General features: G+C 44.9%; 2 protein-coding genes across 2 annotated transcripts in view; both read left to right on the top strand.

Annotated features, from left to right (window-relative positions):
• The window catches only part of LOC135109887 (BUD13 homolog), a 25731-nt gene extending 20377 nt beyond the window's left edge, over positions 1-5354 (top strand). Inside the window, exon 2 of the mRNA XM_064021710.1 lies at positions 849-5354. Within this exon, the coding sequence (XP_063877780.1) occupies positions 1626-4202 (2577 nt within the window). The 5' untranslated portion in view covers positions 849-1625 and the 3' untranslated portion in view covers positions 4203-5354. The remainder of the gene's footprint in view (positions 1-848) is intronic.
• A 2233-nt stretch (positions 5355-7587) lies between these two features.
• Positions 7588-15000, top strand: part of LOC135109885 (follicle-stimulating hormone receptor-like) — a 42232-nt gene continuing 34819 nt past the window's right edge. The window contains 1 exon segment of the mRNA XM_064021709.1: positions 7588-7662. The gene's annotated coding sequence lies outside the window, so the exon portion shown is untranslated.

Here is a 15000-nt window from a genome sequence, read left to right as displayed (position 1 = left end):
GTTTTCCTAGAAAGAGAAACATATGATGCAAAGAACTGTCGTTGAGAAATAGCGATAGGTGTGATAAAAAAAAAGTACTATGTGTGAAAAAAGGATAAAAAAATTATACTTTTCTTATTTATTCTGAAAAATTTGCCAAAAATTTTATAATGCCTAACGGAAAAGTGTATGACAACAGAGTTGTTTAGTATACGTCAGAGAATCAAAGGTTAGAAGGAAAAATTTGTAATGAAAAGCATGAAAATTTGGTTTTAGTTTTTCTTATCCGAAAATTCTGACATTTTCGAAAAGTAAAAATTTATAAAAAACTGTGCAAGGAAACTTAACAAAAATTTTGTGAAATATTACACGCACGGCCACCTCACTTCTGTAAAACTTAAAAGCAGATGAGATCAAAATGGTTTGGGGTGATTCTGACCTCCTTGTGTTCTGAGCGAGGTCATTCGTTCTTCGCAGAGGTTAAGGTTGATCATAGGAATATTAGGTCATGTTAGGGTAAGTTAGGTTAGGTCATGTTAGAGTAGATTAGGATAGGTTAGGATAGTTTAGATTTATTAATTCGCTTTCCTTGTAAGTAAAGAGGATTTTATAGGTATTAAGTATAATTATATTAGTTTAGGTTAGATTAAGTGAAAGCAGATTAGGATTAAGTTAGACCGAATTCCATAACCTAACATAACCTGCTAACTTAACTTTACCCAACCTAACCTAACTTAACCTAACCTAACTTAACCTAACCTAACCTCATTCCAAAAACTGCTGGGTTCATTCATCTTGCTGTGATGATTAAAGAGATGTGTTAGGTTTTCTGTATACATCACTCCATCAAAATTACATCTTCCTTTCAGATTCCATGATGGCTTCTCCGCGGGGCACCCTCCTCTCTTTCATGGTCTCGATCGCTTCGTGGGTGCTTCTGGCTTCCTGGTGTATTGAATTTTGCCTCTGTCTCGCGCCGCCCGCAACATCAGCACCATCATCACCGCCCGCACCGCCCGCTGCCTCCCGCCCTCGCCCTCACCCACAAGCCCTGCCATGGTCTGCATCTCGCCACTCCCAGCCAGTTGTGTCTCTGCCTCCTGCCTTTAATTTGCGTGCTTCTCCGCCACCCAGTCCACACCCCATGTTCTCCCAGTCATCCAGCTCGAAGCCCACAGTCTCCCAGTCAGTCATTTCACAGTTCACGGTTTCCCAGTTAACTAGTGAACAATCCTTGGTCTCCCAGTCAACCAGTGCACCGGATTTGGTCTCTCAGTCGACCAGTTCACAGTACACGGTCTCCCAGTCTACCAATTCACAGTATTTGGTCTCCGTGTCTGCCAGTCCACAATCCTTGCTCTCCCAGTTAACCAGTTCACAGGATTTGGTCTCCCAGTCGAATAGTCACCAGCCCACGGTCTCCCAGCCCAGCCCACACCCTCCAGCCCCTCAGTCTGCCAGCCCACAGCCGCGCCGCTCCCTCCCCCTCGCCGGGACGTCCCCACCACCGTCACATTTGCCCCAACCATCAAAGCAACTTTATTTGCACCTACAACCCAATTTCTTTTTCACGTCTTCTCCTAAGAGCCTTATCGGAGGAGGGCGCGAAGAAATAGGGGACGGGGAGAAAGATACTGGAACAGGGAATGGAGGTGAAAGCAATGGAGGGGGGGGGAGGAGAAGAAGAGGAGGAGGAAGGGGACTGGCAAACTATCACAGGCTTGCAAATAACCAGCACCACTCAGCCGGCAGCAGGACCTTCCCCCAGTACGCAGTCTGGAATGTGGAGTACTGACGGGGCTAGACCAATCGAGGAGGGGAAGGAGGCAGAGGGAGGAGGTCAGGAGAGCGGGAGAGAGGGAGGGGGTGAGGCCGGCGCCCGACGGACTGAAAAGTCAAATCGCAAATTACACGCTATCTCAAGCAAAGGGGACAAGCTGAGTCAGAGCGGAGGCTTCACTCCAGCCCATCCTTTTAGTCCCACCGGTGAGTCTTGGCCGCATGCTGAGGGCCGCACGGAGCATCCCCAAGCCTCAACAAGCGGGAACCCAGCAGTCAGAGGAAGGCGTATTGGCGGTAAAGTACGATACTCCCCGCCACTGCTAGCGAGGGGCGCCTTGGACCTTACCTCAGGAGAACAGGAGCAGCCCGTAAAGCAGCCGCCCCCCGCCAGGCCGCCAGACACAGGATCGACCCTTCACGGAGCGGCGGGGGGACCGGCAGGCCTTTTGAATGTAAATGAAATGATGGTGAATTCTCTCAGAAGTCTAGAACAAGAATACACGACCAGCGAGGAAACGCGTCTGTTTGAGGGAAAGTCTGTGTCAGGCAAATGGGACAAGCAGGCGGTAGAAGAGGAGGAGGAGGAAGAAGAGGAAGGAGAGGGAGAGGAGGAGGGATCGTTGGAGGAAGACAGCACGAGTGAGCCGTATTCGAAGTTTCAGATCCTGGCGTCTCGTATGAAGCCTGAACAGCTGTCCCACGCCCACGACCTTGAAGTGGAGAAGGAGCGGCAGTTGATACGAGAGGCCCTAGCGGTGCGTGACTCCCTGCAGGGCTCCAGTAGAGGACGTCCCGACCCTCCCCTGAGCACCGGACCCTCACGCGACCTCCCCTTGGCTTCGTCACCCTGGTCTCTGCTCCACTTCCCCCCAACGCCCACATCAACACCTCAGCGAATAGACACACTCCCCGAGGTCAGTTTACCGCCGCCACTCCAATCAGTAACCTCAGAATCCCAGCCTCGCCCCGCCCCGCCACGTCCCCGCTCCTCCTCACAGCCGTCCCCGCAGCACACCACGAGCATCCATAACAAGGAGGATCCGCCAAAGTGGAAGAAAACCTCCCGGGATCAGGAAACCCTTAAAGAAGATCCCCAGAAATCTCCATTAGTCTCTACCCGACAACCCGGGAATGAGAGCGTGGTGGTGTCGAGGGAAGACAGCGCCACTAACACCACTAACACCGCGGCCATGAGTGACGAGGGGCCAGGAACACCGCACCACTCTGCTCTAAGTAAGGCTGCATCCGGTGTTTCAAGTGACGCTCAGGATGCACCCCGCAGCCCGCGTGAGTTCATGACGCAGGGATCTTTGTATTCGCCAAAGATGAGGCGCCGCGGCTCAGAGCGGTGGGGCAGCAGGAGTCTCCCGGCACCCCCACTCAATGGCTCCACCTCATCTCACAAATGGCCGGTGGAGAAAACGAGCGAGAGTGAGTCTTCAGGCCAGCGTCACTTGTCCCTGCCGCCCACCCACGGGAAGGCTCAACTAACTCAACATGAAGAGAGATACACGCTGCCACTCGCCCCACCAGTCCCGCCTCGCGAGTTAAGGCGGGGGGGCGGCGCGCCCTCCGCCAGCCTCGCCCCGAGTGGAGAGGACATAACTCGCGGTGGAAAGAAGAGGGGGAAAATTATTGCTCCCGTAGAGAGACCCGAGAAAAATATGGTGGTAGGGACGCCGGCGAGGAAAAATGGAGGAGGAAATTTGAGGCCTGTCATCCAAAGAATAAAAGGAGGAGAGAAAGGAAGAGGACGAGACAGAGAAGAGAGAAGAGGAGCAAGTAAAATCACCAAGGACGTTGCACAAGATACTGACCCATCGCGGGGCGAGACAAATGACGACAATAATGAGACAACTTCACAGGGAGTGAACTTTGCAGAGCCTGGGGGCGTGACGCGAGGATCACAGCCCAGAAGAAAGAGACTCTTTAGGCGAGACGCGGAGACAACAGCCCAGGTCAGCGAGGGAGGACGCGGCGCGGGGGAGCAGGAGGGCCACGAGTCCCAGGGGCAGACGCGGCGCAAGATGCGGCCTCCCCTGGCACCCCGCGACGCCTTCCAAGAACACCCGCACGCTGCTGTGGAGGCGCGGCTCGCTGCAGCGCACGAGCGCGCCACGGCCCCGCAACCCCAATTTAAAACTGGCATTGTTGATGAGGTAAACAAGGGGCCCCGTCCAGCGGCGCCGCGAGGCATGGCAGCAGTGGCGGGCCCGGGCGACCCTCCTTCCAGGCACCACATTTCCCAGGGCGCAGCGAACACCGTCGGCGCGGACTACAGCTACTTCCCCCCGGGGTTTGCCACCGTGGATACTTCGGAGGGATGTCAGTGCTGGCAGACGCATGACGACAGCCTCACCCCGGAGGAGGAATGCCGCTGCCAGGGAGAACATATCGTACAGCTCCCCCGCAACCTCTCCACCACCATGGACAGACTGTGAGTGTGATCCTTCCCCCTGCCACCCAACTTCTCTCTCTCTCTCTCTCTCTCTCTCTCTCTCTCTCTCTCTCAGAAGTAGTGATGGTGAGAGGTGGAAAGAAGTAGTCAGGGTGTGGACCTCTGCTTTAAGAGGATGGGCGGGGTGGGATGGGCGGTGTTCCTGGTGCGAGGCCCTGTAGTGATGCCCTCCCGCCCCGCCCTTCCTTCCCTCCCTCCCCGCCCCTTCCCGCAGTGTTCACGCGCTATTTCCCTCCATCGTTTGTCTTCCACTGTCGCCCTTCCACCTCAAAGTGCACCGGTCACCCTCCGCGACTGCCGTGGAAACTGGATATTCTCTATTCATTTCCACCTCTCTCTCTCTCTCTCTCTCTCTCTCTCTCTCTCTCTCTCTCTCTCTCTCTCTCTCTCTCTCTCTCGATCCTCTAGAATGTACTAAACCTCTATAGACAAACTCCTTACATACATACAAATACATGTACGTAGTTTCCTTGCACTAATGTATTTGTCGATGTCTACATGCAATTGTATAGTTGATAGCTATGAGAATATTAACCAACAAACTAACCATCGTCACCTTCATTAACCAACTGCCTATGTCATTTTCTTGGTTCTCAGTAAATCGGGAGGAGGAAAAAAAAAAAAATCAGATTGCCATATTTTATTCAAGTTTGGTATCAAAGGCACAGAAATTGAGACTCGTTTATATCTGTCTACTCTGGACACTCTGATTGCTCACACCGAACACGTGACAAGAGTAACTGTAACTGTAATCGGGGGAAAAAAAAAAGGACCAAATTTTCTCAAGTCTTACATCAAAGGCGGAGAAAAATTCAGAGTCTTTTTTTCATATACTCGTCATTCTTCTCACTTTTCTCGTACACAACATGACAAAAGTAACTAACTCTTAAACTATAACTTCCCCACGTACGCAACCGATTAACTGGAGCACAAATCCTGAAACCACCTGGAAAATGAATTAATTAGGCAGTTTGAGTATAAAGGTGACGATAAATAAAATACATAAAGAAAGAGAGAGAGGACCCACATATACCCCTTACCCATACACGCTCACCTACTCTCCTCCCCTTCACACACGTACACCTGCCATTCACAACGACAGGTACTAAAGATAATAAAGAATTCTTGCTGTGTTTCCTCATGTTTTCAATCGCCCTAGGGAAACTTGTGGGAAGGAGGGCGGTGAGGTGATGAGGGAGGTCGAGGGAGAGGGGATGAAAGAGGAAACTTGTGGTGAAGGGAGAGGAGTGAGAGGGGAGGGGAGAAAGGAAGGGAAAGGGTACGAAAAGAAGATTAAAGGAAGGAGGAGTTAATAACAATAAAGGGAGATGAATGGAGGAGAAAGGATGATTAGAGGAAATAGTTACGATTGATAAAGTGAGAAATGAAGATGGATAAACTAGTAAGAATGAGAAAAAAGGAATGTCTGGGTAAGAAAAGATGAAGAAAAGGGAAATGAAAGAAGAAAAAAAAATGTTGAGAGAAGCAGCGAAAGAAAGGAGAGATTTATGGGCGATGTGAAATAGTTAATTGAAAAAGTGAAGAAAGGAGATAGAGGGAATATTAAAGCGAAAGAAGATAATTAAATACATGACAAAGAAAAAGAAATGAAGTTAATAGTAAAAATGGAATAAAAGATGCAAGAGAGAGATAGACAAAAGTGAATGATAGACACAAACAGATGATTGAAAAAAAAAATATATATAACGAACAGAGAAGTGGAAATCAGGAATAAAGGAAGAGAATAAGAGAATGAATATATAAAAAAGAGAACAAAATATGATCATTGAAGAGAAAGGAGAGGAAATGAGGCAGAAAGGAGAGGGATAATGAAAGGAAAGACACTGAGAAAAAGAGAAAAGGAAGTAGGGGAAGAAGATTAGGGGAGGAGAAAGAAGAGATGAAGAGAGAAAGGAGTTGAAAGAGAAAATGGAGATAAGGAACAGGAAGTGAGAGCGGTGACAGAAGAAATGATGAGAGAGAGAGAGAGAGAGAGAGAGAGAGAGAGAGAGAGAGAGAGAGAGAGAGAGAGAGAGAGAGAGAGAGAGAGTCAGTTCTTACTCTCACTTTCTCTCACCCTTCCCGCTCTCATTTCCTCTTCCTCCTCCCCTCACTTCACCTCCCCCTCTCCCCCATGCTAGTCTTTCCTTCTCCTCTCCATTATCTTCCCTTTTTTTTTATACCTTTTTTATTCTTGATATGATCTAGTGGGACTTTGTATAGCTGTAATAGTAGTAGTAGTAGTAGTAGTAGTAGTAGTAGTAGTAGTAGTAGTAGTAGTAGAAGTTACACATAAACACACACACACACACACACACACACACACACACACACACACACACACACACAGCAGACAAATGAACAGACATACACACCAACAAACACAAGAGTACTATGTTTTATTGTAGCACAGATGTTTGTGATCTCTGCTACCATCGTGTTTTTTTTTTTTCCTTTTTTATGTTTTTTTCCTGTTTTTGTACCCTTTCCGGGGCTCCCTTCCTCTCCCCCGCGATAACAAGGAACACTAAAACATTTTATGCTCTTCGTCTTTCCTTTCTCTCCCTTTTTTTCTTTGTTAATATGACGATTTTTGTTTTTGTTGTTTGTTTTTGTTATTTTCCATCATCATCATCACTATTGTCTTCATTATTAGTCGTAGTGTTTTTTTTCTTTTTTTTTTTTTGCATTATTATTACGTTATTTTTTTCATCATCATCATCATCATCATCATCGTCATCATTACTGCCATTGTCATCGTTGTTATTAGCAGCAGTATTTTCTTTCCACGCTACCATTACGACAAAGCACACAGTCTCACTCTACACATCCTTTTTTTTTTTATCGCTATTATTCCTGCTATTTTCTTTTTTCCATACACTTCACTGGAGTTTTCACAGACAGAAGTGCAATTTTTTTTCCTCTTCTATGTTTTTATCACACTAAAACTACGTACACTTTTACATTTCCTCTATTTCCTTTTTTTTTTTATTTCATTCCCCGCAAAGTTTTCAAAGAGGCAGTGTCATGTTTTTCACCTCGCTTTAGTGGAGTGTCGTAGTGGTAGAGTTGTCGTAATGGTAGTGTTAGAATTTCCCTTTAGAATATAGAAAGGAAAACAAACTCTCACAGATCCCCCTTCTCCTGCATCACCAGCGAAGTTTCCAGTGTGATGTTTTTCCCTTCCTTTGGAATAACATTAGAATTTCCCTTTAGAATATAACAAGAAAAACAAATCTTACAATTTCCCTTTTCCTTCATCACCAGCGAAGTTTCCAAAGGCCAAAATGTTCCCCTTTATTATTAGTATTCCCAAGCGTGGCGAGTCGTGAACCAATTCCTCTCTACTTCCCGCATCTCTCTTACAGCTCCCTCAACAAGATGGGTCTCCGCAGCCTTGGCCACCGGAACCTGTCTATCTACTCAGCCTCCATCAAGGACCTGTGAGTCTCAGGCCTGTACTTTGAAATGCTCTGCTCTCTCACCTCCGCGATTTTCAAAGGCCACAGAGATGACTAGCCGAGTTCTCAAGAGCGTTTCTCCTGTTGGTAATGTTGAGGTCTTGTTAATCTGTCACTAGAACCACGGAAATGCTCTTGAAAGCCCTTGGAACCTCAAGTATAGGCTTTTGAATGTAGTGAAGGTGTGGTGCGGGTGCTTCAGAATATTGTCCTTGGTGTGAATGGAATAACTGACTTATTTTTTTTTTTTTAATATAAGAGGGGCACAGGGTAAGGACTGAAAAAAAATGTATATATAAAAGAAAAAGACTCATTGAAGATACTAGTTCATAAAGAGTGTTACCAGAAGGGTTAACCAAATTTAAAGGGAAAGTGTCGAGAAAATGTAATGATTTAATTGAATTACCGTGTTTTTTTTTTCTTTTTCCTTTTTTTTTTTCTTTTAGGGTCAGACTGGTAACGTTATTGATCTGCTTAATTTTTAGTTATCACCTTCCTAGTTTTGTGTTGGCAGTAGTGTATTCTGTTGAGAGCAATGTGTGTGTGTGTGTGTGTGTGTGTGTGTGTGTGTGTGTGTGTGTGTGCGCAAGATTTGGGTTCAGATTTTAAGATTGTCCAGTTGTGTTTTCAAATCTTCGTTTAATCCTTATATTTTCAAAGTGACTGGATATTCTGTACTGGCAACGCGTCCTGCTATTTCAATCCTTCTATCTTTCATGTAATCCTCTTGAAATTTTAATCCTCTTTTAATCCTCTTCCATTTTTATTTTTCTAGTCCTTCTTTTCTTCTTTCGTTTCTCTGTTAATCCTCATTTGATCATATTCTCATTCCCTCTCAGTAATTATTTAATCCTCCTCTGATCCTTCACTCGATCCTCTTGCTATAATTCTTCTTTAATCCTCCTTAATTCTCTTTATTAATCTCTCTTGATAAATCCTCCTTTTAATTCTCTTATTTCATTTCTTTTAATTTCATCTTTTGTTCTTCCTTTAATCCTCCTTTTGCTTCCCTCATTCTCTTCTAATCCTCTTTTCCTAATCCTTTATCAGTCTTCTTTTTAATCCTGCTATTTTGTTCTCCTCATTCTCTTTTCGTCATTTTAGTCCTTCATTTATAACACTCTTTTGATTTTTTCTTTTAATAACTAGCATTGCAGCCATCCTCTCTCTCTCTCTCTCTCTCTCTCTCTCTCTCTCTCTCTCTCTCTCTCTCTCTCTCTCTCTCTCTCTCTCTCTCTCTCTCTCTCTCTCTCTCTCTCTCTCTCTCATCCAATCCCTTCACAGATTCCATCCCTTCCCTCCTCCTCGCCTGGTAATTCGTACATATTCAGGCGCCACGTCTCTGCGTCAGGTTCAATAAACTCTTTCGTTGTAGTTTCTAAAAGTCATCTGGTATGCATTACTTCACGCGTCTCCTCCTCTTCCTCTTCTTTATTAGTGATGGTTCTTATTTATTTATTTTTTCTTATTATTTTCGCAATTTTACTTCCTCTTCCTCTCCTTTCTCACTCGTTATAGTGTCTTGTTAGGTCAAGTTAGGTTAGGTTAGGTTAGTTTGTCAAGGTCACGTTAGGTTAGGTTAGTTTGTCAGGGTCACGTTAGGTTAGGTTAGGTTAGTTTGTCAGGTCACGTTAGATTAGGTTAGGTCAAGTTAGGTTAAGAGTAGTTACATATCAGTTAGGTCAGCTTATCAGGTCACATCAGGTCAGGTTGTACATCACGCCTTGTTAATCATCCAGCGGCCCTAATTCAAGCTCTCCCACGTACCTCTCATCTGGTGTTCGATTCCCTCTCCCTCCATCAATATAATCACTCTGCACTCTTCACCTCTGTTACTCTTCTCTCCTCCCCTCCTGCCTTGCTTCCACCTCTCGTTCCCCTCTGCTCAGTAATTCCATTCCCTTTCTTCTTATTACCTTTGCATTTCCTTGTCACTCTCACTCCTTCCTCCTCTTCATTCCCTTACTTACTATCCACACTTCTGTCTGATTCTCTTTCTGTGTTTCTCTGTTCCGCACTTTCATCTTCTCCTTCCTTCTTATTGTAACTACGAGTCCTTATCTCTCTCTCTCTCTCTCTCTCTCTCTCTCTCTCTCTCTCTCTCTCTCTCTCTCTCTCTCTCTCTCTCTCTCTCTCTCTCACTCTCTCATCTTTCGCTGCCTCGCTTTCCATCTCTCCAGAACCGCAGGAGGGAAGAAGAAAGGAAGGAAGGAAGACAGGAAGAGGAAGAAAGTGATTGAATGAATGAATGAAATAGGAGAGAAGGAATGAAAGAAGGAAGGAAGGAAGTGAAGTGAAGGAATGAATGAAGGAATGAAGGAAGAAGAAGAAGAAGAGAATGAATGAAGGAAAGGAAGGAAGGAAGGAAGGAAGGAGGGAGGGAGGGAAGGAAGGAAGGAAGAAGGAAAGAAGAAAGAAAAAATATAAAAAAATGTAATGGAAAGAAAACTATAAAAAGAAATTGATGAAATTGGATAGAGAGAGAGAGAGAGAGAGAGAGAGAGAGAGAGAGAGAGAGAGAGAGAGAGAGAGAGAGAGAGAGAGAGAGAGAGAGAACTTAACGTAATGAAATTTTTTTGTAATGTCAATTAACTTCTTGATATAATTTTGTTGTTGATGTTGCTGTTGCTGTTGCTGTTGTTGTTGTTGTTGTTGTTGTTGTTGTTGTTGTTGTTGTTGTTGTTGTTGTTGTTGCTGTTGTTTCTGTACATTTTAATTTCCTCATATTCTCTCTCTCTCTCTCTCTCTCTCTCTCTCTCTCTCTCTCTCTCCTCTCTCTCTCTCTCTCTCTCTCTCTCTCTCTCTCTCTCTCGTCCCTAAATCATCCTTCCTTTTTTTCCTCCCTTTTCCCTCCGTCCATCTGTCATTTCGTTTTCCTTTTTTCCCCTCTCATTCTTTCCCTCTCTCTCCTCCCCTTCTTCCTGTCCCAGCTGCTACTTTTCCGCTGTACCATTTTTTTTCCCCTGTCCCTTTCCTTCCTTCTCTCCTTCCCTCCTTCCCTCCTTTTCCTTCATTACATAACTACATCAATTAATTTTTCATTCCCTTGAGGCAAATTCATCAATATTCCCTCCCTCCCTCCCTCCCTCCCTCCTTCACTTCATTCTCAGCCGCCCGGAGGAATGGATGGAGGAAGGAGGAGGAGAGAGGGAAGGAGGGAGGGAGGGAGGGAGGGGAGGAAGGTGGAAATGGAGGAATGAAAGGATGGAGACAAGGAGTGAGGAAAAAAAGGGGTAAGAATGGAGGGATGTAGGGAGGTGTGGAGAGAAGGAAGGGTGAGAAGGGATGGAGGGAAGGGAGGGAAGGGAGGGAAGGGAGAAGGGGGTGGGTGGTGAAAATGGAGGAATTGTAGAAATGGAAGTCATCAGAAATATTTTCACTTAGAGGTTCGTGTCTTCAAATTTTTTTCCCCTTTTTTTTTTTCGTTATTTTTTCTCCCTTTCTTGTGGTAGAGAGAGAGAGAGAGAGAGAGAGAGAGCGAGAGAGAGAGAGAGGGAGAGAGAGAGAGAGAGAGAGAGAGAGAGAGAGAGAGAGAGAGAGAGAGAGAGAGAGAGAGAGAGAATATGAAAGAGAACCCTAATTTTCTTTATCTTTTCCTTTTTTTTTTTGTACATTTTTTTTTGTCGTGTAAGAAATGAAGAAAGAAAGTGTCCTCTAGGAGAAAGGAGAAGAAATAAAGATAAAAGAGAGAGGGAGAGAGAGGAGAAAGGTGTTGTCAGGTGTTGCCTCGAGACAGGGAGAGGATTTGTGACCAGTGAAGACCAGCGTGCAGAGAGAGAGAGAGAGAGAGAGAGAGAGAGAGAGAGAGAGAGAGAGAGAGGGGGGGGGGTATCGCAAGAAAACACAAAAAGACAGGGAATAGGTTAACAAATACAGACAAACAAACACAAACAGATATACACATACAAATACACACATACATACAGACAAATCAACAGGCAAACAAACAAACAAACAAACAAACAAACAAACAAAAGCAGGAGACAGAAAAGACAAAACAAAGAAGCAAAAAAAAAGACGAACAGAAAAACACACAAACACACACACACACACACACACACACACACACACAGAGAATCACAGAGACAAACACACAGACAAGCAGGACAGGGCAGACAGACAGACGAACAGGACGCACAGAAGACAAAGACCTAAACAGAGAGACAGAGAATATTTGGAATGCTTTGTAAAAATGAATTAATATTTGTTCTCCGCTGCAAAGGAAGGCTGGGGCGGCCCGGGCACTTCAAAGACAGGTTTTAACATGAAAGAAACATGTAAACTCAATAAAAGACGAGGGGGAAGATGGCAAAAAGATGTGCTGAAATGAGAGAGAGAGAGAGAGAGAGGAGAGAGAGGAGAGAGAGAGAGAGAGAGAGAGAGAGAGAGAGAGCTAGCTTCATTTCATTACTTCCACCAGTCTCTTAGTCTCCTCATTTCCCGTCAGCACTCCTCCCCCTCTCCCCCTCATTTCCCCCTCCCTTTTAATCGCCTCCTCCCCTCTCTCTCCCCTCGCCCTCTCGCCCGTAACCCTAACCCTAACCTCGTGGCATTGGCGAGTTTGGGGCAAGAATGTGCCAATCCCCAAAGTCAGCGGGAAAAATGAACTCACTCGGAAGAAATATCGAGATGTTTACCTCGAGGGGGGGGAAATTCTGCTCTCTCTCTCTCTCTCTCTCTCTCTCTCTCTCTCTCTCTCTCTCTCTCTCTCTCTCTAAGTTTATCTATTTTTTAATATTTTTGGTGAATTAGCGTTTCTAATCCTAAAAACAAACAGAGAAAGTGTAATTTTAGTGTCATTTTATAGTAGTAGTAATAGTAGTAGTAGTAGTAGTAGTAGTAGTAGTAGTAGTAGTTGAATTAGCAGTAGATAACAACATCAAAACAAAATAGTAAAGCAAGCTGCAAGAATCTATCAAGAATCTATCAGGCTTTATAAACATTAGCACCCACAGCAGCAGCAGCAGCAGGAGCAGCAGCAGTAGTAGCAGTAGTAGCAGTAATAATATTGGTATCAGCAGTAGCATTAGCAGCATCAAAAGCCCAATTCTCGTGATCATTAGCAAGGTCAACAAACAACAACACAACACAACACAACACTGGAGACACAAAGACGTTGCCAAGTTCTGGGAGGCTTACTCGACCAAGAGAGACAGAGAGAGGGAGACAGAGAGAGAGAGAGAGAGAGAGAGAGAGAGAGAGAGAGAGAGAGAGAGAATGAACGAGAGGAAGAGGCGTAGGAGGAAGATGAACAAGAACAAGAGGCGGAAGAAGGAAGAAAAGAGCAAGAGGAAGAGGTGTAGAAGAAGAAGGAGGAGGAGGAGGAGGAAGAAGCGTAGGAAGAGGAAGGACCAGAAGGAAGAGAATGAACAAAAAGAAAGAAGAGTAGGAATAGGAAGAGGAAGAGGAAGAGGAGAAGGGGATACGGTAGTAATAGCTTATTCAGGATAACTTGGCGAGGATGGGGCGTTGATGAATATGACTTGCTGTAATACCGAGAAGACTTAGGAGAGAAAAAAGACATAAAAACAAAAAAAGGTTATTGCCAATGAGGCTAGTAAGATTCAAGCCACTGTCTCTGTGACTCTTTCTTGTGTGTGTGTGTGTGTGTGTGTGTGTGTGTGTGTGTAGTAAGAACACTTAATTAAAGGAAGCAGTTTAGCACTTTAAGTAAATGGTTCCATCTTCTTTTACGAGTAATACAATGAGCTCCCTTCATTTTGCCCTTTACTTCTCTCCCCCTTTCTCTCCTCTTCTCCTCTTTTCCTTTCATCCCTCTTCTCCCCTTTATTAATTTCTTCCCTTCTTTCTCTTCCTTTTACTCCCTTCCTCCTCTTCTACCTCAAATTTCTCCCTTGCATTTCTTTCTCCCCCCACCTCCTCTCTCCCCTTTTCTTTCGTCCTCCCTGTCTCCCTTTACTCCATCCTTCCTTCTCTTCCCTTTCTTTGTCCTCCCTTTCTTCCCCTCTACTTCTCCCTCTTCTCTTTTTCTCATCCCTCTCTTTCACTCCTCCCCACCTCTCTTAACCCCCCTCACCCCTTCCTTAACCCTTCTCTTCCCCCATCACTCCCCCTTTCCACTTTCTCTTTCCCTCCTCTTTCCTCCACCTCCTCCACTAAGGGTATAAATGCACCTCCTGGCGCCCTTAGGTAATGGCTGCAGCAAGGTTACGTGCCTCATTAAGTTTGAAGGCTTAATTGCTCTGTTTGTTCAAGGCTCCCGAGCAGGTGGAGGTGGAGGTGGAGGTGGAGGTGGAGGGACGCTGCTTGACATATAATGCAGTGTGTGTGTGTGTGTGTGTGTGTGTGTGTGTGTGCTGGTGGGTGGTGTGGGGTGGTGTGTTTATTTGCTTTGTTTTGTGGTGTGCGGTGCTGAAAGGATGGTTGTGGTGGTGGTGGTGGTTGTGGTAGGTGTATTGGTGGTGGTGGTGGTGGTGGTGGTTGTGGTAGGTGTATTGGTGGTGGTGGTGGTGGTGGTGGTTGTTGTGTTGTCAGTATTTTGGTACAAACTTTTTTTTTTTTTTCCTTTCCAATACACTCGTGCGCGTCCCTTTTAAGAGAAGTGCTTTGTGTATTTTCAACGTAAAAACAAACAAACAGACAAACAAAAAAAACAAAAAAAAAACTCCCCACTCAAAAAAGGTAGAAAAAAATAAAAAAAATAACTAGAATTATCAGAGCGAAGCAAAGAATATATACAAACACACATTATCTATTCATACACGTACATACTCACACACACACATGAATTAGGAGAGAGAGAGAGAGAGAGGAGAGAGAGAGAGAGAGAGAGAGAGAGAGGAGAGAGAGAGAGAGAGAGAGAGAATTAACAGAAATTTCCCCTAACGTTATTTTACTCTGCTTTTCTTGTGCATGAAAATAGACAGAATTAACAAACGAGCTTTCAAACTTTCATAACAGGTCAAGAAAGAATCAATGAATGGGGAGTTACTCAGGTGAGGGAGCAAGACTAACAGTGCATTGCGTAGACAGATGCATGAACGACGGTGAAAAAAAAAAGAAAAAAAAAAAAAGAGAAAGAAGCATATTTTAATTTCTCTCTCTTGTTATATTGTCAGATGAGGTTAAAAAATGTCGTAGTGCATAATTCTCACCAATTCTTTCGTCAGCACTATATTCTCTACGTGTCATGTTGTCATTACCACGCCAATTAAGCTGTCGAGATGTACTACCTCATATGGAAAACACTGCCTTTCTATCTCTTTCTTTCTCTCTCTCTCTCAGTCTCTCTCTCTCCACAAGCATACGTTTAATAATAATGCCATTCATGATTCCCAGCTAGGATTGAAATGTATATGA

Source organism: Scylla paramamosain, chromosome 19, assembly GCF_035594125.1.
Source record: "Scylla paramamosain isolate STU-SP2022 chromosome 19, ASM3559412v1, whole genome shotgun sequence".
NCBI classification, from domain to species: domain Eukaryota; kingdom Metazoa; phylum Arthropoda; class Malacostraca; order Decapoda; family Portunidae; genus Scylla; species Scylla paramamosain.
This window is presented reverse-complemented; position numbering and strand designations above follow the sequence as displayed.